Here is a 24,217-nt window from a genome sequence, read left to right as displayed (position 1 = left end):
TCCATTTGCAAATAATCGCACCAACTGTTGTCACCCTCTCACCAAGCTGCTTGTCAATGGTCTTGTTGCCCCCATTCCAGCCAGTGTAGGTCTCCCTTTGAGAGTGCTCCTAATTGCAGATCATAACCTGTATAGAAGACACCTGGGAGCCAGAAATCTTGATGATGGATAGGAGCTCAATTACTTGGTTTACACATTATAAAAAGCAATTTATAAAAAACTTTTTTGAAATGTGTTTTTCTAGATATTTTTGTTATTCTGTCTCTCACTGTCAAAATAAATCTACCATCAAAATTATAGACTGATCATTTCTTTGCCAGTGGGCAAACGTACAAAATCAGCAGGGGGATCAAAAGCTTCCCCCCTCACTGTAGGAGGGGGGGCCCCTTGTTAAAGTACGCTTCCAGGATTCCAATAAGCCTTCAGCCCACAGATCCCCAAAACCACCGGCCAGGGTTGTGGGGAAGAGGCCCTTGTCCCCAACAACATGGGGACAAGGCGCTTTGGTGTCCCATAGCACCCCCCTATGTTGAGGGCATGTGGGGTTCCCCTCAAAATCCATACTACACCTGAAGGGCCTGGTATGCATCGGGCCATTCTTTTCACAAGTCGTACCCAAATTGCCTCTATATCGTGACTTTTGAGGGTTTACATCGACCAGTCAGACAAAAGTAGTGCAGGAACTACTTTGAAATCACACAGACATGAACTGTTATCATAGGGAAATAAGGGATGTGACTTTGGGGGGTTGAAAGTCACATGACAAGTCACACAAGTGTGAATGGAGAATGCATGATCCAGCCACCCTGAGGGACACAGTGAGCTCTTAAAAACACCTAGCTTGGCTTAAGCCAGCTACATATGGATTTAATTTTGGCCAGTTCTGCAGGGACCAGCCAAATTTCAATCCATGCATGGGCACCATGGTTGTAAAGATTTCAATCTACTGATCGACTTCTATACAACCACGCTGTCAGGTTTTTGTGTCCTCCGAAGGCTCCCTGTCATCGCAACTCAATAGGGCAGCGGGAGCAATTTCTATATCCCCCTTGAATGTGTGGATGGGGGAAACCGGCACAAAAAAGTATGGCCTGCCTTTGCCTTTGTGTTTTTAGTCATTGCTGGGTTGGAGGGGGGTATGGAGTGACACTGGCAGACAAATGCAGTATCAATTATCTCAGGGAACAGTCATGGTCAGGATAGGCTCTCCAACCTGTCCCATCAATTATCCACCACAAGAACAGCTGGGTGGCAGAGATCGGACTATTCCCATAGACATGGGTGTGGTAACTAGATTAATGAAGATCAGAATTTCCTACAATGGGACGGTCATATATGATCTGGCCTAAAACCATAAACCTTCACCTACAGGTAACTCAAGACCAATTGTGTACATTCCAACATTATTAGGATTGGTTGCTCCATTATATCTACTATTTTTCCCTCAAAAGGCATGTTGTGTCCTGCGAGAGACACAAGACTCTGGTCTGGAACAATGGATGTTTATTTCAGTACAGGCTGTACACTGCAACATGCATCTCAGGACAGTACAGGTTATCTCTTCCTACATGTGCTCTCTATAAGATGGCTACTATGCCCCTTGACCCTTGTCATCACTGCTGGGTGGAGCCAGCCTTAATGTGCCAGTGCATGTGGAACCATTCAGGTATAACAAGGCATGCCTATGAAAGTACAATAACTCCTAGTAACCAGATTGAATGTAATTTCTAATAGAACTATAGTAAACAGAGGTCTGGCAGGGCTCTATGGGTTAAGCTGTCCATTGACCGTAAAAGATGGTCAAGCTAGTAGACAACATGATAAACACAAGAGCTTGGGTTGCCTGGGTGTTGAAGTGTACAACTTAGTACAGCAGAGGGGGAAAGGATAACTCGGAAAGACTACAAATCTGTCTAATATGTTTTTGCTCCAGATCTAGGATGCCAGTGTCTGCAGGTGCCTCAAACCATGAAATCAATGACAGGCTAGTAGAAAATGTATAAATCAGGCGAAGATAGTCGCAAATCAGTTTTATACTTACACTTTTGAAACATTCTGTAAGTAATTTCATCTACCATCATCAAGATGGCATATTGTAAAATGTTCTGCTTTTGACCATTGATTCCTTGGCAACTCAACATACAACAGATGTCTGATGTTCAGAGAATGACATAAGGGTTTGTGCACATGACAGTCTTTTACTTTAGCCCCCCCCCCCCCCCAATTTTTAACCACATAAGTACTGAATGGTGTTTCAGAAAGGCCACCAGGATGACACTTTGAATTCTGGCATCAGTTTGTGCAACAAATGTTGCAATTAGCGTCATAGTCGTGTACATGTTGGAAACAAGTACAGTACATGGAGCCATATAGGAGGAAGGCACTGAGGCCACAGTGTAAATATTGGACACTTGTGTCCTCAGAAAAGTTCAGCTCTGGCCTGCACCACAAGCGGCACTGGTTGCTAGAATGCCGTCAGCTACACATCCAATGAAGTCATAGCAACCAGTGACACATACCTCCCCCATACAGCTGCTGGCCAGAAGATACCCTTTCCCGACAGGTAAATGTATACAAAAAAGGCAGGGTTGCTGGCCGATGATATTGACCAAACTTGGCCATTACCATCGTACTCTATTTTTTTCCCCCAAACTTTACTCTTGGTCGTCTTTTTGTCACAGCAGTAGGTTGCGATCAGTGTACTGAGCTTCAACATGCTGCGTTGAAAAAATTACAGCATTTCCCACTTTTTTTCCAGCACACACCACTGTGTCTGAACTGAACTAATAGTCCAAAACATATAGTGAAGGCAATATGCTTTGTTCTATGTGGGCAAAGCTACCCAGGGCAGCCCAATGAATATGGTGTGAATGGGCTCTCAAAACAAATTCGGCATGTACATGACAGGAATAAATGTGAGTTAGGAACTCCTTATTTACTTTATCAACGTATCGCAATGTAAATGAACTTTGGCTGAATGTCTGCATTTGTAGACAAATCAATACCCTGTTAACCCCTGAAGGAGATGAAAACCAGCTCTGAAACGCATCGGGTGAAGGATCTCATACTGTTTTGTCATGTATATTTGTTATGTTGCCGTTCCAGTTGTTTAGATCTTTCCCCCCCCATTTTTCTATCAATAAAATAAATTTTATAATTATAATTATTTCACTGTACTACCATTGAGCGCCCTCAAAGTCCTACACCTAGGGGTTTCCTTGTTTTTCAAGGATACCAAAAACAAAACACTTTAGACAGAAGGATGAAAATTTTTATTTTCTTGCAGGCTTTCCTACTTTTGAGTGAATGAACATGTCCATGTGCACATACCCTTAGACAGACTTGAACCACACACAGATCCCAATATCCCTAGAGCAGGGGTGTCAAACTCAATTTTATCATGGGCGCATCAGCATTATGATTGCCCTCAAAAGGGCACGTTGTATCTGTAAGATTAGATGTCCAGCGCATCCACTCCCCTTACATTATATCAGAAATGGAGTCCCCCACTCTCACTTACATCACTGCTGGGAAGAAGCTGGATGCATTGCTTGAAATCAGAAAGTAAGGGTCTGGAGTAGGACCAAAGGAGGGCTGGAGCTCTCCTGCAGCTGCAGGAGAGGTGTGAGGGCCACGTGAAATGGCCTGGAGGGCTGGATTCGGCCCGCGGGCCTTGCGTTTGACACCTGTGCCCTAAAGGATAATTCAGGGCAAAAAAAAAGGTGGGGGGGGTGATGTCAGGTTTCACATTTTAAATTTATGTAAAACCTTAAAAGAATTCTATTGGTTGCCACTGCAAAAACTCCATCTATGTGCTCATTGTCTTTCCTCCAGTTTTTATGAATCTCCTGTACATGGGGTGCTCAAAGACATAAATGTACAGTAGCTTTACTAAGCTCTTCCTGCACAAGGGGGCCTGAGAAAAGCCTATGTGTAAAGATTGAGGCGACACAAGCTGTGATTTGCATTAGGCTTGCCGTTACTAGATGCTGTAACCAATGACAGTAATAGTAATGTTCATGAGTTAATCAAACAAGGAGCGGCATGATCATATAAAAAGGCCAGCTTCTTGAAGAAAACTTTAAACTCTCTTTAGCCAAATTAAAATTTTCACAATATATAATCAAAGATCCGCTGCTCATTCAGTAGCAAAGGAAATTTAGGAAGACATATTTAACAGTACTACTCACCCAGGTGAAGATGGAGAAGAAAGAGAAAGCAATGGCTGCACGTGCCGCATCTGCACCTTCATTCATTGGATTGTGCTCTTGTTTGGACACCTGCCACTGGTTGGCTAAAAAGCAGAAACCAACAAACCAGAAGAAGGCCCACAGACCTACAAGCAAGGAGAACACAGTTTGGGGTTGACAAAACTTTCACTTGTCACAAAAATGAATAACGGCCATTTGTAACAAGGAATGCATTATGACTAGTTTTCCAGTTAGAATATGTATTTTACATGGTCAAAGGAAAGCCTAAGACCCCTTTCACACAGGGGTGTTTTTCAGACACTTTTGAGCTAAAAATAGCACCTGTAAAAGCGGCTCCCCTGCATCCCCAGTGTAAAAGCCTGAGTGCTCTCAAACTGAGGCGATGCGTTAGCAGGACGTTAAAAACAAACAAAAAAAAAAAAAAACTCCTGCAAGCAGCATCTTTAGAGCGGTGTGTACACGGTCCCTACCCATTGAAATGAATGGGAAGCGCGGCCGCCGGCAAAGCGCCGCTGCAGTACGATGTACTCCTACCCAAGGGTACAAAAACAAGAGCCAGTTTTTGACAAGTCCTTTAATAGCTCTGAGCTGTCTTCTCCCGCCGTCGTCTTCTTCCCACCGCTGTTTGCGACCGTCTTGCATAGGTTATATAGCCATGGGGCGTGGCCATCAGATGACATCACCCCGGGAGCCCGCCCCCTGTGACGTCAAATGTTGGGCTCTCTGGGTGACTTCATCCGATAGCCACGCCCCATGGCTATACAAGAGATGCCAGACAGCGAGCGATAACACAAAACGGAGGAAGACCGCTACAGAACAGCACCTTTTACCTGGTAACCGGCGGCACGAGAGAAGACTGAGCTGGGAAGAAAATGGCTCAGAGCCATTATTAAAGCAATTGTCAAAAACCGGCTCCCGCCCCCTTTTTATGTATTTTTGGTGAATAGTTAGGGGTACAATACCTATATCGTACCCCTACCTATTTTGTTCAAGGGGGCTTCCAGGTTCCGATAAGCCCCCCCACCTGCAGACCCCGACATTCACTAGGGCCAGGGTTGTCGGGAAGAGGTTCTTGTCCTCATCAACATGGGGGCAAGGTGTTTTGGGGTGAGGGGCGCAGAGCCCACCCAATGGTATGATTCAGGAGGGGGAAGCGCTCACTCTTCCCCTCCCTTTCCTGACCTGCATGCTCAGAAGGGTCTGGTATTGATTTTTGAGGGGGGGGGCCCACATTTTTTTTCCTCAAAATTCTGGCAAAAATCGTGAAAACAAATCGAAAAAACAGCTTGGGTTCTACACCCAAGCTGTTTTTTCGATTTGTTTTCACGATTTTTGTCAGCAATTTATTTACATTCAGCTGTCAGCAAAAAAGCATGCCGACAGTTGATGACTCATTGGTTGTTAAGGATGCGGAGGCCGGTTTTTCCATCCCCCTCCTTAGCAACCAGCTATATACCGTGTTTGAAGTTCAGTTTAGTCAGTTTTTTTACACGAAAAAAAAAAAAAACGTTATGTCAATGGAAATTGACATGCGTTTCCGTTTTTGATCAGTCTTTTTACAAAAAAAAAAAAGTACCTGAACTGAACTAAAAAACAGAACGCCCGTGTGAAACAAGCCTTATGCCGCGTACACACCATCACTTTATGTGATGGAAAAAAATGACGTTTTCAAAAACGTCACTTTAATTGACCGTGTGTGGGGGAAAACGTCATTTTATGTCTTTTAAAAAACGACCAAAAAAAATTCAAGCATGCTTCAATTTTATGTGTCGTTTTTCAAAAGTGCACTTTTTACTTCACAGAAATTGACCGTGTGTAGCAAAAAAACGTCGTTTTCTAAGACGTTTTTTCATCCACGCATGCCCAGAAGCTACTTATGAAGCAAGCTTCAATGGTAAAACGTGGTGGAACGTAACCTCACTTTGCAAGATCATTGTGAGAAAACGATGGTGTGTAGGCAACTTCGTCTTTGAAAATTGAAGTTTCAAAAACGTCATTTTTTACTTCACAGAAAGTGTCGTTTTTTTTCATCACATAAAGTGATGGTGTGTATGCGGCATTAAAGTGTATGTATCGTCAGCTTTTTCTAGTTAGAATGAAGCAGGGAAAGGTTAAAACCACTGTCATGTGTTTTTTTTTTTGCTGCCTGTGTCTCATTATGGAGATTTCCATTCACTTGCTGCCCACAGGACACATCCCCAAATGTGATAGCAAATCTAAAAAATTGAATATCTTGCTTTTGGAAGAATAGGTGTTCCCATTGGGAGATTTCACCTCACCTCTTGCTCTGGAGAAAACTTTAAAATTGTGTATTTTACATTACTTTCTATTCTGGTGAAAGCTGCCACCAAAACAACAAAGGTTTAATCTCTCCAATAGAGACAGTAATACAAACTTGAATGGGATAATGCTGCTTTTTTGCAGATTACATTTTTTTAAGATGATTTTATATGGCATAATGGAAGATCTTTTTTTTCCCCCAGTTTATTCATTTTTCACACATTTCACTTATGCACAGTCCTTCACTCTCATAATTCTCTTAATTTTCTTATAAAACATTTATTTTTTCCTCTTGTCTCGCTTTGTCCCTTAGGCTAGCCATACATGATACAATTTTCTTGTTCAATTTATTTTAGCGTTACCTTGAACCATGTAGTGTAAGGGCCTGCCTGATTGAATACAAATTGAAACAAGTGGTTAGGTTTGACCTCATATTTGGTTTTGATAAATCAAAAAAAATAAAAAATAAAATAAAAGAAGGGAAATATTATATATATATATATATCCAGCCTAACTTTTCATCGTAACTTTTTCCCCCCCATCCACTTTAGAGGCAGCTTCCCTTTATTTCTCACTGCAATCACATGCACGTGTGTCACTCTTCACATCTGCTGTATAAATTCTGTTACTGTGCTCTCAGGCTCATTTCACACAGGCTATCCCGATCAGGTCCGCCTGTCAGTTTTTCGGGCAGACCTGACCAGACCATCCATAGCTCTCTATAGAGCGGTGGATGTCAGCAGATATGTGTGCCGACAGCTGCCAGCTTTTGATCGGACAGAGGCTTTCACATGTATACATCCATACTAGGAATGGTTATGGTGAGCAGCAGTTTCAAGCTGAAATGCGTTCAGATTATTTTCTTTAAGACATAACAAAAAATTTAATAATATTAATACATTTATTAATAATAATTTAATAAATGATAATAAATAAATGTAATCAATTATTATTACTACATTTTATAGCCAAAAGATTTTCTGCTCACCAGACACAGCAATATCAGATATCACGGTTTTCTTTCGATCTTTGACACTGCTTATTTGTGGAAAGTGAACATCAACTGCCAGATACAGCGTGCAGGTAAGGAACGCCAGCACCCCTACGGACACTCCATAAGTGCAGGCACTTCGGTTTCGGTTGAAAATGCAATGTTCCTCCTCCTCAGTTGCAAGATTAATATATCCCTCATTAACTATGCAACCAAAGACCACTATGGAGAAAACCTGCAAACAAACACAAAAGAAAAAAAATGTTGAAATGTAGAATCAGTTACGTAAAGTATTCTCGACATGGCATTTAATAAATATTTGTAGCTTCATAAGAAATTGAAGTTTAAAGCACAATTCAAGTCTAAGTTTAAAAGCAGCTAAATATTGGTTTGGCCATATGAATGTCCTTAAAATGTACATGCTGCCCAAATTGCTATATACTTTTCAAAAGGTTACAGTAGCGCCCCACTTGGGATTCTTTACTTATGTCAACACACTTATACGTAATTATAATCACAAAAAACCCAGGGATTCATCGCTTTATGTTTTTTCTGCCTAAAGGTGGGGTGGCTTTACCATAAAGCATCTTGCTTTCTCAGAGTCCTTGATTGGTACCATAGCCGGGACTCAAAATTATGGACGGTCCTAGGGAGGAAAAAAAAAGGGGGACCTCACGGTTCTACTATGGACCAACCCAAAAGACAGACCACATATGGAGGTCTTACCCCTCCTGGTGGTTTCTACTCTCCGGGATTGGGATGGGTTTACTAGCGTTAAGACCTAGCCCATAGCACCCCTTTTTAAGACTCTTGCATTACCTCCTACTCTTTATCAATCTTGCTTTCTTATTTGAAATATAAAAAAAAAAAAAAGAAGGGCACACGTTCCCAATGTCACAACTGCTAGGGTCTGGTCATAACCAGGCCAGGGCTTGGATGAAATATTCTCAACTCCGCCATTACCTTTCCCTCAATATACCTATAACTGCTCTAACCAGACCACCAAGGCCGTGTACAGACGACCAAACATGTACGATGAAACCGTTTTCACCGTACATGTCTGCCCGGGGATTTCTGTATGGTGGCTGTACTCACCATCATACAGAAATCCGCGCGTAAACAATACGCGGGGCGTGGCGGCGACGATGACGCGGCAACGTGGGCGGCCCTGCCAGTTCAATGCTTCCACGCATGCGTCAAAGTCATTCGACGCATGCGAGGGATAGCGGGCGCTCGGACATGTACGGTAGGTAGGTCTGTACAGATGACCGAACATGTCCGAGCGGACAGGATTTCAGCGGGCTGTTTTAAAACAAGTCCAGAAATATTTGCCCGCTGGAAAAAGGCCCGGCGGGCAAATGTATGCTGGAATCCTGTCCGCTCGGGCCTACACACGACCGAACATGTCTGCTGAAACTGGTCCGCAGACCAGTTTCAGCAGACATGTTCGGTCGTGTGTACGGCCCATTACTGATTTCAAAAGCAGTCTGACACCCCTTATAAGTTTTGCTGAACAGCGCCTTACCACATGGCCCACAATTCATTGCTAAATGGGAACAGGAACTTAATATCCCAAGTATTTACTTATAGGACTTCCATATCTTCTAGGAGCACAAGAGTGCAATTATAAGATCCTCACCAGGTGGTATCGCTGCCCTATTACTTTACATAAAATAGACCCGTCCATTCCTCCACAAGACTGAGACTGCACAGGTGCAGAGGCAGCTTCGAAGCACAGCCACAGAGAGGAATAAAAAAAGGTTTCAAATTCAAACATTGGTTAATATTGCTTGGATGCATGCCTGGCGCCTCATATTTAACTCTTAACAACCGCAGCAGCAGCACCACGTGCTCTTGGATAGGCCGATAGCACTAAATTACCACAGCAGCCTGTGGTCCCAGCATAAAGGAATGGATGTTGGGGTTCAGTCCCCTTTTCAGTGGGCATACCCATTACTAGGGATGTCCCGATACCGATACTAGTATCGGTACCGATACTGAGCATTTCCCCGAGTACTTGTACTCGGGGGAAATGCTCCGATGCCTCACCCGATACTTGGGCAGGCAGGGAAATTGGTAGTCTTCATGCTGTCTTTTCCCCGTCCGTGCAGCTCTAAACCCCCCCTGTCCGTGCCGCTCTCCGCCCCTCCATTCGTGCAGCTCTCCCCCTCCTTGCCGTCTTCTCCGTCCATCCGTGCCGCTCTCCCCCGTCCATCCGTGCCGCTCTCCCCCGTCCATCCGTGCCGCTCTCCCCCGTCCATCCGTGCCGCTCTCCCCCGTCCATCCGTGCCGCTCTCCCCCCCCGATTATCCGTGCCGCTCTCCCCCCCGATTATCCGTGCCGCTCTCCCCCCGATTATCCATGCCGCTCTCCCCCGATTATCTGTGCCGCTCTCCCCCCGATTATCCGTGCCGCTCTCCCCCGGCCCCGTCCATCTGTGCCACTCTCCCCCCTGTCCGTCAATGCAGCTCTCACCCCTCCGTGCCATGTTCTCCATCCATCGGTGCAGCTCTCCCCCCGTCCGTCCGTGCCGCTCTCCCCCCCGTTTGTCCGTGCCGCTCTCCCCCCCGTTTGTCCATGCCGCTCTCCCCCCCGTTTGTCCATGCCGCTCTCCCCCCCGTTTGTCCATGCCGCTCTCCCCCCCGTTTGTCCATGCCGCTCTCCCCCCCGTTTGTCCGTGCCGCTCTCCGTCCTCCGTGCAGTCTTCTCCGTCTGTCCGTGCCGCTCTCCCCCCCGTCTGTCCGTGCAGCTCTCCGTCCTCCGTGCAGTCTTCTCCGTCTGTCCGTGCCGCTCTCCCCCCTCAATCTGTCAGGGGGGAGAGCGGAGGTAGGAGCCGCTAAACCTGGCTCCTACCTTTTTCCGAATGGACAGAGTCAGTGATCACTGACTCTGTCCATTCACATAACTGAGCATCGTAACCGGTGATTACGATGCTGCAGTTTATGAATGGAGAGGAGCTTCCCTCTATTCATTTCAGCTGATGCTGCCAAGAAAGGGACTGGGGAATTGTTTCCCTAGTCCCTTTCTCTGTCTTAAAGGGGAGATGTCAGAGGTCTGTTAAGACCCCTGATATCTCACCAAAGCCCCCCAACAGGGCTGATTAAACAAAAAAAAAAAATTGCAATAAATATTTTTTTTTGAAATAAATAAAAATAAAATGTAAATACAAAAAACACACTGACAATCCACCTTCCCCCCAAAAAACTAAAAAAAATCACTGTAAAAAAAAAAAAAAAAATTATAAAATACCGTCACATGACATTAAAAAAAGTATCGGTATTCGGTATCGGCGAGTACTTGAAAAAAAGTATCGGTACTTGTACTCGGTCTCAAAAAAGTGGTATCGGGACAACCCTACCCATTACGGAATGTTCAGGGACAGGGTTCCACTGGCACAAGGACCCCATCTTGCATCCTCTTCTTGGAAGCGTCTAAGTACAGCCCCCAAGGGAGTAAATTGATCTGGAAGGCTGTACAGTGGAAGTTGCAAATATATATATATATATATATATATATATATATATATATATATATATATATATATATATATATATATATATATATATATATCACACACACACACACACACACACACACACACACGCTTGCTGGGAGAGGGAGAGGTCATGCCAAGGCTGCCATTAAAGCTTGGTTTGCCAGTGTCCAATCACATGAAGGTAGCTGCTGGAGCTGCACGGTTCTGGGAAAAATGAGAATCACGATTCTTTTGCTTAGAATGAAGATCACGATTCTCAAAAACTTTGACTGTGGTAATATTCATAATATATATTATAAGGGACAGTGGTTGCCGGTATTTAAAGTCCACTCCTTACATGCCCCCCTTTAATAGCCTGATACTCCAGTTTCCTCTAACTCCAAGAGCATGCTGGCAGGTTAGCTTCTGTCTACATTGGACATATGTGTATGTGAGTTTGGGACTTAGAGTGTAAGCTCCATGAGATCAGGGACTGATGAGAAATGTACTGTATGCTAATTGTTGGTGCTGTATAAATAATAATAATAATAATAATAATAATAATAATAATAATAATATCTAGCAATTGGGGCACATGGAAATGACAATTGAAGGTTTTAAAGGGGGGGGGGGGCGGTGTATTCGACATATGGGAGTACATACCAGTGGGGATCAAAAGTTTGGGCACCCCAGGTAAAAATTTGTATTAATGTGCATAACAAAGCCAAGGAAAGATGGAAAAATCTCCAAAAGGCATCAAATTACAGATTAGACATTCTTATAATAGGTCAAAAAAAGTTATATTTTATTTCCATCATTTACACACTTTCAAAATTACAGAAAAAAATATGGCGTCTGCAAAAGTTTGGGCACCCTGCAGAATTTATAGCATGCACTGCCCCCTTTGCAAAGCTGAGACCTGCCAGTGTCATGGATTGTTCTCAACCAGAACCATGGGTTCTTCTAAGCAGTTGTCTAGAAAACTGAAACTGAAAATAGTTGGCCCTCACAAAGCTGGAGAAGGCTATAAGAAGATAGCAAAGCGTTTTCAGATGTCAATATCCTCTGTTCGGAATGCAATTAAGAAATAGCAGTCATCAGGAACAGTGGAAGTTAAAGCAAGATCTGGAAGACCAAGAAAAATATCAGACAGAACAGCTCGCAGGATTGTGAGAAAAGCAATTCAAAACCCACGTTTGACTGCACGATCCCTCCAGAAAGATCTGGCAGACACTGGAGTTGTGGTACACTATTGCACTATAAAGAGATACTTGTACAAATATGGTCTTCATGGAAGAGTCATCAGAAGAAAACCTCTTCTACGTCCTCACCAATGATGTTAAAATAGAACTTTTTGGCCGGAATGAGCAAAGGTACGTTTGGAGAAGAAAGGGCACAGAATTTAATGAAAATAACGTCTGTCCAACTGTTAAGCATGGGGGTGGATCAATCATGCTTTGGGGTTGTATTTCAGCCAATGGCACAGGGAACATTTCACGAGTAGAAGGAAAAATGGATTCAATACAATTTCAGCAAATTTTGGATGGTAACTTGATGCCATCTGTGAAAAAGCTGAAGTTAAAGAGAGGATGGCTTCTACAAATGGATAATGATCCTAAACACACCTCAAAATCCACGGGGGATTACATCAAGAGGCATAAACTGAAGGTTTTGCCATGGCCCTCACAATCTCCTGACCTCAACATAATTGAAAATCTATGGATAGACCTTAAAAGAGCAGTGCGTGACGGACAGCCCAGAAATCTCAAAGAACTGGAAGACTTTTGTAAGGAAGAATGGGCAAATATACCTAAAACAAGAATTGAAAGACTCTTGGCTGGCTACAAAACGTGTTTACAAGCTGTGATACTTGCCAAAGGGGGCAGTACAAGATATTAACTCGGCAGGGTGCCCAAACTTTTGCAGACGCCATTTTTTTGTTTTCTGTAATTTTAAAAAGTGTAAATGATGGAAATAAAATCTAAACTTTTTTTTGACATATTATAAGAATGTCTAATCTGTAATTTGATGCCTTTTGGAGATTTTTCCATCTTTCCTTGGCTTTGTTATGCACATTAATACAAATTTTTACCTGGTGTGCCCAAAGTTCCCCATGCAGGCTGTGTAATGAGGAATGGATATAGAAGGCTTGTATTTCCCATATACACTCAGCACTGCAGATTCGGGGACCAGAGTATGGGATTACAGATATGGGGGGGGGGGTCTCTCTATCAGTGGCTGGTGTGATGTGAAGTTTGGGGCCGGTGACACAGGAAGGGTTGTAACCCTCAGGGGGGGGGGGGGGGGGGGGGAGGATGACAGGGGTCACCTAGCTGGGGGGGGTCACAAGACATCCCGGGTGACATTGCAGGAGATGCGGACACCCAAAGGCAGTACACGGCTCTTACCATCCAGAGCAGCGCCTTCAGCACCTCCGACAGCAGATTTTTCCCACTGGTCGAGAAGTGTGGTGGTACCGCCCACGCCCAGGCATTACGCCGCATCTCTGATAACTGACGTCAGTTCCTTTATCTGCCATTTGCGTTCCACGCTGGTTACGTGGAACCGGCGGTGACGCAGAAGAATCGCGGGTCATCCCGCGGGGAGAATCGAGATCGCGATACTCTCCACGATTAATCGTGCAGCTCTAGTAGCTGCATAACTCATGGTCTAAGACTAAGATCCTGTAATATATGATTAATTGTATGTATACAATAGGATAGAACAAAGAATTCCACTAGTGCTAAAAGTCTGCCTATTATAAAGCACATGTAGGCTGCACAAGTCTAGCACCCAAAAGGGCTGGTATCAGATGATGCGAGAAAAAAAAAAAAAAAACCCCAGGCATTGAATGTCTTCAAACAACAGTGTAAAATATTAAATTCACTCGTATCTAATTTAAATACAGGATAGTGTACACAATGAAAAATATGCCCATTAGTAATGACCAATTAACATGTCACATACCTTCAACGCAAGATGGGCGGAGGCTGCGAGATAAAGAGAGCCTGGGACCGAGAGTAGCAGGGTGGCGGGGCGCGCACGTGACATCACGCCCTCTACTCGCGGCCCGTGAGTGCGAGCTAGTCAACTCCAAGACCTGTGGTGCGCTCGCAGCGTCACTGGTTGCTGGGGAAACCTGCAGCAAACCAACGCTGACATTTAAAATTATACTGACGGCATGGTGGTCTGGACAGAAGCGTCACTCGGGCCGGACTCGGACCGCAAGCAGCCATTTAGCGACGGCTGATATAGCAGATGTTCGAGACAGTATGACATCAGAGGCACTGCCATTTGGAAAAAATACATTGCATTCATACAGTCTCCCATCTCCTACTTTACTGTCAATGGCTGTGAGGAGGCGGGACAGGCGGGCAGAAAACGAATCAAGTTGGATGGGTGTGCCCTCATGCCTAGTGCGATCGGTTTTAAATAAAAAAAGCAGGGGGACTGGCAGGACCATCAGGTGTTCACAATAAGGAAAGCATACAAAAAGAGAACAGGATTGTTTTGAACACAAGCACATAGTACAACAGACACGTATCAGGAATATAAAAATGTTGGGATTACACATTGACGCCTTTCAAAGGCGCCTGAAAACTGCCTCCCAAGCCCCCTCAGAATGTGGAAGCCCAAGTGCCTTCACACTGGGGCAGTGGTGCGCTTGCGGGACGTTAGAAAAAGTCCGGCAGTCAGCATCTTTGGGGCGGTTTTGGAGCGCTGTAATGAATGCACTGCAACATGGGCGTTTTAACCCCCTTCTTTGGGTGCTAGCGGGAGGTTTAAAAGCACAATGCTAGTGGCCAAAAAGCACCGCTAAAACTAGCATCACTTTACTGCTAAAGCACGGGTAGCCCCAGTGTGAAAGGGGCCGTAAAGCACAGTTCCAGCCCTTGTTTAAAAAAAAAAAAAAAAAAAAGAAGAAGAGGGGGGGGGGGGGGGGGGGGGTTTAAAAGCGGTCAACCTTTAATAAAAAAAACACTTACCTGTCCAGGGTTCTGGCGATGTCAGCACCCCAAGCCTAACCGTTCATTGGCTTTAGGTGCAGGCACCGACATTGCTAGCAAGGGACACACATAGGACCCAGAAGGCAATGGGGGGGGGGGGGGGGGGTGACCCGATGCAATGGAAGGTTATGACAGAGTATGTAAAACAGAACTGCAATTTCTTTGAGTTGTGAAGGTGCTAGAGAGTCTATCAGGCAGGGAGCCCAGGCATGTTCATATAACTGATCAGAACTCATATTGATCTACTTAAACAGGAATTTACTCCCAAAATTTAGGATAAAAGTCGCCCTTCTAAAAACAAAGCAGTTAATAATCCTGAGTGATGCATACAGTATTAGCAGCTCTGCAGGTCAGGCCAAACTCACAATCCTCAGGCTAATTAGGAGTAAGACAAGAAATATTTGTCCCAGAAGTAAAGAACTCCTGAGTGTCACAAGGCACTGGTCACATTGACTGCCGTAATTTAATTGGGGGGGGGGGGGGGGGCTGCATTAGTTTGGCATGTGACCTTGCACACAGGAAATGATGGAACACGAGGCCTATCTCCAGCATAATATGACCGTTTTAAAATAACTTAAAAGATACCGGTAATCGTATCGATCCGTTTGCAATATCCTAGCATTTAAAGCGGTAGCAAACCACAGTCCTCCCCCCCCCCCTTTTTAATACTGCAAGGCAATGCATCACATACTAGCACATTATGTGAAACCTGCCTTAAGGTTAAGCCATTCAGCGACGCGCTGTCACCGCTGAAGGCACTTCCATCCTCGCCCAGTCTTCCTTCTGGGTTAGCGGACTATAGCTGTTAGTCGCTGGAGCCGCAATGACATCAGTGCACAGCAGTCTGAAGGAACACGCAAGCACCGTGACGTCAACGGCTGCATTAAAGAACTAAATATCTCCTTAACAATGTAAGTTTAGGAGATATTTACTGTGCCTATAGGTAAGCCTTACATATAGGTAAAAGTCATGCACGGGAGTTTGCTCCCACTTAGGCTCCTTTCACACTTATACGACATCAAAGTCATGAGATTTTGCCGCGATTTTGCGGCCGCGATTTGGGATCAGTACAACTTCAACTTTGCCATTAACCAATAAAAACATACATGGTGTGAGGCAATTCCTTTTCCTGCCACTGCAGTTGTCATTGCTGCTGCAGCAGTAGCAGTGCACGGGGAATAAGAGGAGGAGAAGTGGAAGGCGGAGAAGACGTTGATATTGGGAACATCCCATCATTGCCAATCGTGAAGATAGGGGTCAATTTTGGGTCCTCTATAATGAAGAATGAGAAGAATGCTCCTAACATTGGTGGTCAGTGGGAAGAATGTCCCCTTCATTGGTGGTCAGTGGGAAGAATGTCCCCTTCATTGGTGGTCAGTAGGATATTGTCTTTGTAGTTTGTCTTTGTAGTTATCTTGTCTTTGTAGTTTGGGTCACACAAATCATAAATAGCTGGGCACTGACAGATAAATCGAATAATTTGCTCATTATCGAGGACGTCTTTTTTTTTTTTACCTGTTTGGAGCACATTGTTCCTGAGGGAATAACCAGGAAGTGAATGTGTGGTGGAAAAATGTGCTTGAGAGGAGCTACAATGCTGAAAGGATTGGGTGGGACAAGGGTTAAAAAGCTGCTATAGCACCCCTTTAAATAATGGTTGGCAATAGTGTGTGTCCCTTTAACCACTTCAATACTGAGCACTTTTACGCATGCGCGGGAGTGACGTCATCATGGCTCTGGCCAATAACAGCGCCGGAGATGCGATACCCGGAAGTCCACATCATTCATTCACACAGCTGTGTGTGAGAATGAACTACAAGCCCAGACATCCTTTGCAGCTGACGGCTTGCAGTGTTCAATGAACTACCATAGCATCGTGGAGCGCCGTGGTGGTTCATTGATTCTTACTGTGGACAGGATTGGCTCAGATATCGGCGGATGTCGGCAGACTGAACGGACAGGTCCTGTGAAAGCACATGAACATATTAGCCAGCACACCACGGATCGTATACAACGTCCAAAAGTTTTAAATGCACAGAAAACATCACAACGTTTCAAGGCCACGCAGGACCTCTCCGTCAGGCAATAAGAACATGTGAAACAAATTGCATCATCCCTCCTCCTCCCCTCTCTCCCCGTGACGTCACATAGTGTCAGCACTCAGTCCAGATGATAAATGAGTAAATCACTAAACCTAGGAAAAACACTCACCTAGGGGAAATCAGCATGTCCACAGTGACAGAATGTGTCATCGTCTGTCCGCATGGACACCGTGCGGGTGCAGTGGCTAATAACCATTATACCATAACCCCCACCGTAGCGCTGTGTCAATATTACATTTCCAACACTCTGTCTTGTCCAATGGCCCAGCGCTGACCAATCACGGCATGCCACGTGTCCCGTGCATGTGCCCGGGACACTGTAGGGGATCGTGGAGGACGCCAACATGATTGCCGCCGCCGTCACAACAACCAGTGACGTACAGGCGCAGCATTAGGCGAATCAAAAGAATAAGGAAGTGTGGCAGCGAGGCTTGAACAGCAAGCTGCCAACCAGGAAGAGAGAGAGAGAAAAAAAGAAAGAAAAAAGGAAAGAAAAAAAGAAAGAAAAAAAAGAAAGAAAAAAAAGAAAGAAAAAAAAAAAAAAAGAAAAAAAAAAAAAAGAAAGAAAAAAAAAAAAAAAAAAGAAAAAGAAAAAGAAAGAAGAGAAAGAAAAAGAAAGAAAGAAAAAAGAGAAAGAAAAAAAAGAAAGAAAAAAAGAAAGAAAAAAAAAAAAGAAAAAAAAAAAAAAAGAAAGAAAAAAAGAAAGAAAAAAAGAAATAAAGAAAAAAAGAAAGAAAAAAAGAAAGAGAGAAAGAGAGAAAGAAAGAAAGAGAGAAAGAAAGAAAGAGAGAAAGAAAAAAAGAAAGAAAAAAAGAAAGAAAAAAAGAAAAAAAGAAAAAAGAAAAAAAGAAAAAAAAAGAAAGAAAAAAGAAAGAAAAAAGAAAGAAAAAAGAAAGAAAAAAGAAAGAAAAAAAAAAAAAAAAAAAAGAAATTCTGATCGTGTGTGTACGTGGCTTAAGACTAACCTATCTAGCCCTGTAAAGAAGAAATCGCTATACATACTTTTTTTTTTTTTTGGGCCACTCCAGTCTGGTCTCCATGAGCTCTGTGACGGAGACAGCCGATAATGCCTGGGAAATGACGTCACCATTAGAGTTACTGCAGGACAGGGATATGCAATTAGCAGACCTCCAGCTGTTGCCAAACTACAAGTCCCATGAGGCAAAGCAAGACTCTGACTGCATCAAGCATGACACCCAGAGGCATAGGCATGATGGGACTTGTAGTTTGGCAACAGCTGGAGGTCCGCTAATAGCATATCCCTGCTATAGGACTTCTGCTGCCTCCTCTGCAAAGCCGCAGCTGACAGCTCAGCGTGGGACCAGACCAGCTTCAGAAAAAAGGTATGTATAGCGATTTCTTTTTTACAATGCTAAATTAGTTAGTCTGTAGATTTACAGATTTTAGTGTTAGTGTGAACTTCTACTTTAAAACATATCATGACAAACACAGCGAAAGTACATAGTAAACACAAGCTTACAATAAAACTTTGTTGCCTTGGCATTTTTTTTTTTTTTTTTTTAAGTCCTTCTCTTTCTGTAAAGCATTCAGAATCCTTGAGAGTTCAGAAGTCTTTCATCATTTCATCCCTAACCAATTTCGTGCAAGCTGGACATAACACTTGTTGCATTGTGTAGCAACTGTTAGATCCCATTTTTACTGGTTCCATTAGTGCTGGTCTGCGCGAGGTCTGATTAATCAACTCCACATTCACATGGTTTGTACTTTGTCAGGCAATGGTTATTGACCATGGCACTTCCTTTGGTAAAGGAGGAGAGTGTCTAAACTGCATTTGTGGCCAGCAGTAAGTGGTCATTTTGGTGAGTCTTTGGTCTGTAATTAAGGTCAATTCCATTCTGACCTTTGGTATATAGTGAATATCATGGACATGCAGTCATATCACGATTAGTTTTAATTACATTTAGCCTTTCTACACTATAGGTTTGTGTAGCTAAATTGTAGGCACGCTAGGCGACATACTCACCAACAACAATTTTTCTATAGCACAAATGCTTGAAAAGTCCAGGATTTGACCAGGAGCCGTTACTGTGCTTGGCCAACCATATACTACATTAGGGGTCAAGTCCTGGGGAAAAAAGTGTGGGAACTCCCACCCAAGATCCACTCCCCCACCAAAAAAAAAAAGTCCTTTCTAAATCCCGCGATAACTTGCGGCAGACCTCCGCAATGTCTCCTGGGAACAATGACAAAAGCTCCCAGGAGACATTGCGGCATCGAGAAAGTGACGCAATACCCGATGAATCCATATAAAGGAAGCGGCCAGTAACATAAAGGATTACTAGGGTTCGCCTGCCCCTGACAGTGACTCGAGCTGGGCATCGCCGCTTTAAGGATTGGCTCGGGCGGCTCGGCTTCTCTAGTCCTGCAAAGGGAACTGCGTTCCTGCTGTGAAAAAAGTGCAGGAACTCCGTTCCCACGCGTTCCTGCAGGACTAGAGCCCTGTACATGCAGATGGCCTACTAATGACTGATAGGAGCGGTGGGGGGGGGGGGTCAACAATCCTGGCATCACAGGCAATCATCACTGCCCACATCCTACTACTACAGCAAGAGATACATATTGCATCTGTTCAAACAGTTTTGGTTTACCTTTGAGGATTACTTTGCTCAAGGGCATTGACTAGACAGATTACACTCCTATAAAAGGCCTTTCCTGGCCAGAGACCATCTATCTGGATTTCCTTAAAAAGTTACCATTACTACTACCATAGCCCTGCTGTAAAGAGGCTGCAAGAGACCAGCAGCACTGAGATACAACAAAGGAACAACAAAGGAATAACAAGGAGGTGAAAAATAGTGGGCATGTATATACAGTGGCAACAAAAAGTATGTGAACCCCTTGGAATTAACTGGTTTTCTGAAGTAATTTGCCATAAAATCTGATCCTCAGTCACAATAATAGACAAACAATGCGCCCAAGCTGGTAACAGATAGAATTTTTTAAACACACACCCAATAAACATTCACAGCGTTGGAGGAAAGAATTAACCCTATGAGTTCATAGCTGGTTGAACCTCCTTTGGCAGCAATTGCAAGCAAGGGCTTTCCGTAGCTCTGGACCAGACCTGCACAACATTCAATTTTAGATCATTCCTCCAAACAAAACTGCTTCAGCTCAGACACATGTCTATGTGTGGTGTGAGTGGCTCTCTTGAGGTCATGTCACAGCATCTCTATGGGGTTCAAGGCCTGGGCCACTCCAAAAAGCACATTTTTTTCGGAAGCCAGTTGTGGTGGATTACTTGGAAGTAGGGGTGCAACAGATCAAAAAACTCACGGTTCGGATCGTTCCTCAGATCAGGAGTCACGGATCGGATCATTTTTCGGATCGGCAAAAAAATAAATAAAAAAAAGATTCTCCCCCACTGTAATATCCACATCTCTCTCCCCCCCCCCCACTGTAATATCCACATACCCTCAGGCAAGACAGCCCCCCCCCTCAGGCAAGACAAAACCCCCCCCCTCAGGTAGTACAGAGTCACTTCCAGCGGTGTGTCCGATTGCGGGCTCCTCCTCATCTGTGGGTGTAAACAGAGGAGGAGGGCTGCTGCCGGGTGTACCAAGACAGAGCTAGGCCGAAGCCGTGGCCTTTCCTAACGTTATAGCCATGGCTCCGGAGGTAGGCCGAAGCCGTGGCCATAACGTTAGGAAAGGCCGCGGCTTCGGCCTAGCTCCGGAGCCGCGGACATAACATTAGGAAAGGCCGCGGCTTCGGCCTAGCTCCGGAGCCACGGCAATCCGCGGATCACAGTGTGTGCCGATCCGAAGGGGGTGACCCGTTCGGATCACCTGTGATCCGTTGCAGCCCTACTTGGAAGTAAACCCTGCTATCCTTTTCAGCCAAGGAAGCTGCTATCTTGGCCTCTGTGTAATCTACAACTTCAATAATTCTGCACATGTGATCAGTTATGACACCAGCCATTGGATGGTTTGACAGTTTGGTCAAGAGCACAACTAATGGGAACATTACATTTCCAGCAAATGCCGGAATTGGAACAGTTTTTGAAACTGTTAAATGGATGCGTTTACTTCCGCTTTAGGCTCGTACACACACTATAAGAAAGTCGGGCGAACATTTTCATCCAAAGAATTTTCGTACGACTTTCGTGTAGTGTGTACACAATTGTCGACAGCAGATTCCGAATTTTCAGAAGAAAATTCACGAAGGGACAAACTTCAAAATTATACTCGTACAGGAACAGAACGAACGATTTTCATTTGAGGTCTACAGTTTTCATACAAGAAAAATCAAAAAAGAACGAGCGGACCAACATTCACCCCATTTTCTTGTAGTGTGTACCCCACTTTAGGGTCATTGTCCTGTTGCATCACCCAACTTCTACTAGGCTTCAGTTGGGAAATTTTGTAAACGTGAGAGCTAACATTTTCCCCCTCGCTGATGGCACGTGGTCCAGGGCCAGAGGTAGCAAAGCAAGCCCAAATCATGATGTTCCATTCACCATACCTCACCCTTTTTTGTGCCATACTTTGGGCCGAGTATCCTTCCTGAACAGCCAAAATTTTGTTTCCACAAATTATTTTCCCAGTAGCATTGCCGTTTGCCAAGGTTGTGCTTTAGCAAACTTCAGGCATACAACTTTTTTTTTTTTTCTTTTGTGTGAGCAGCAGCTTCCACCATGGTATTCTGTCATGGACACCCTCTGTCTGCTCAAAGGCCGCTGGCCATAAACGTGTTCCAACAATATTTCATTCAACAATCGCAAGCTGCTTGCTGTGGAGGCAATCGGCAGGAAGAAGGGGCCAAGAGCGCCGGCGAGGGTCTCGAGAAAAGGAGAATCTGGGCTGCTCGGTGCAAGACCACTGCACAGAGCAGGCAAGTATAACACGTTTGTTATTTTTTAGAGAAAGACAAGACTTTAATATCACTTTAACCACCTCAATACAGGGAACTTTCTCCCCCTTCCTGCCCAAGCCGTTTCAGCGCTGTCGCAATTTGAATGACAATTGCGCGGTCATGCAACGCTGTACCCAAAAATGAAATTTTTATAAATCTCCCCCCCCCCCCCCCAAATAGAGCTTTCTTTTGGTGGCATTTGATCACCTCTGCGGTTTTTAATTTTTTGCGCTATAAACAAAAGAAGAGTAACAAGTTTGGGAAAACAAAAAAAAACACACACCACACAAACAATTAAGCAATAAGCATATATTGATTGGTTTTCGCAAAAGTTAAAGACCCAGATTCTCGTAGATGGGCGTAAAACTGCGGCGGCGTAACGTATGTCATTTACGTAACGCCACCGCAAGTTTTAGAGGCAAGTGCTTTACTCACAAAGCACTTGCCTGTAAAGTTGCGGCGGCGTAGCGTAAATCACCCGGCGCAAGCCCGCCTAATTCAAATTAGGCGGGTAGGGGGCGTATAGCATTTAAATTAAGCGCGTTCCCGTGCCGAACGTAATGCGCCGTCCCTAAAATTTCCCGACGTGCATTGCGCTAAATGATGTCGCAAGGGCATCATTGGTTTCGACGTGAACGTAAATGACGTTCAGCCCCATTCACGGACGCCTTGCGCAAACAACATACATTTTTAAATTTCGACGCGGGAACGACGCCCATACTTAACATTTGTTGCCCCTCATATAGCAGGGGCAACTTTACGCGTCGCAAATCTAACGTAAACGTCGTAACTTCACTGCTTCGATCGCGCGTATGTTCGGGAATTCGCGTATTTTGCTAATTTGCATACTCGACGGGGAAAAAACGACAGAGGCGACACCAAGCGGCAAAAAAAAAAAAAAAAATTGCATTTAAGATCTTGCGCCTTACGGATCTAATGGATATCTATGCGTAACTGATTCTAAGAATCAGTCGCATAGATACGACGGCCCAGATTAGGACTTACGACAGCGTACATTGCGTTGCGCCGTCGTAAGCCCTTCGAGAATCTGGGCCATAGTGTCTACAAAATAGGGGATAGGTTTATAGCATTTTTTTTTACGTAATGACGGCAATCTGCAATTTTTATTGTGACTGCGGTATTGCGGCGGACGTATCGGGCACTTTTGACACATTTTTGGGACCATTCACATTTATACAGCTAAAAAAAATAAATGCATAGATTACTGTATAAATTAGGGTTGTCCCGATACCGATACTAGTATCGGTATCGGGACCGATTCCGAGTATTTGCGGGAGTACTCGTACTCCCGCAAATACCCCCGATACCCAAATAGAATACTTCCCCCCCCCCCCCCCCCCGCCGCCGCGACGCCGCATCCCGCCGCCATTCGCCGCATCCCCGCTGCCGCCGACTGTGTCATACGCCGGGAACATTACAGCTTTGAATAGCTGTAATGATTGGCGCCGCGCATAGACACTCCCCCTCGCTCGGGTGAACTGTCCAATCCCGAGCGAGGGGGAGTGTCTATACGCAGCGCCAATCATTACAGCGATTCAAAGTTGTAATGTTCCCGGCGTATGACACAGTCGGCGGCAGCGGGGATGCAGGTAAGTGGGACATGGCTGCATGGGGGGAGACGCTGGATACATGGGGGGGGGAGACGCTGGATGGGGGGAGACGCTGGATACATGGGGGGGGAGACGCTGGATACATGGGGGGGGAGACGCTGGATGGGGGAGACGCTGGATACATGGGGGGGAGACGCTGGATACATGGGGGGGGAGAGGCTGGATACATGGGGGGAGACGTTGGATACATGGGGGGAGACGCTGGATACATGGGGGGGAGACGCTGGCTGCATGGGGGGAGACGCTGGATGGGGGGAGACGCTGGATGGGGGGAGACGCTGGATGGGGGGAGACGCTGGATGGGGGGAGACGCTGGATGGGGGGGGTGACAATGGCTGCATGGGGGGTGACAATGGCTGCATGGGGGGTGACAATGGCTGCATGGGGGGTGACAATGGCTGCATGGGGGGAGACAATGGCTGCATGGGGGGAGACAATGGCTGCATGGGGGGAGACAATGGCTGCATGGGGGGAGACAATGGCTGCATGGGGGGTGACAATGGCTGCATGGGGGGAGACAATGGCTGCATGGGGGGAGACAATGGCTGCATGGGGGGAGACAATGGCTGCATGGGGGGAGACAATGGCTGCATGGGGGGAGACAATGGCTGCATGGGGGGAGACAATGGCTGCATGGGGGGAGAC

At 45.1% G+C, this 24,217-nt stretch overlaps 1 protein-coding gene across 4 annotated transcripts in view; it reads right to left on the bottom strand.

Annotated features, from left to right (window-relative positions):
• SYNGR1 (synaptogyrin 1) overlaps window positions 1-24,217 on the bottom strand; it is a 51,802-nt gene that overhangs the window by 7,815 nt on the left and 19,770 nt on the right. For all 4 annotated transcript variants that reach the window (XM_040359501.1, XM_040359498.1, XM_040359497.1 and 1 more), the window contains exons 2-3: window positions 7,480-7,717; window positions 4,191-4,336 (exon numbers count right to left, since the gene is read on the bottom strand). In XM_040359501.1, coding sequence (XP_040215435.1) covers window positions 4,191-4,336; window positions 7,480-7,717 — 384 coding nt within the window. The remainder of the gene's footprint in view (window positions 1-4,190; window positions 4,337-7,479; window positions 7,718-24,217) is intronic.

Source organism: Rana temporaria, chromosome 7 (genome assembly GCF_905171775.1).
Source record: "Rana temporaria chromosome 7, aRanTem1.1, whole genome shotgun sequence".
Classification (NCBI taxonomy): domain Eukaryota; kingdom Metazoa; phylum Chordata; class Amphibia; order Anura; family Ranidae; genus Rana; species Rana temporaria.
This window is presented reverse-complemented; position numbering and strand designations above follow the sequence as displayed.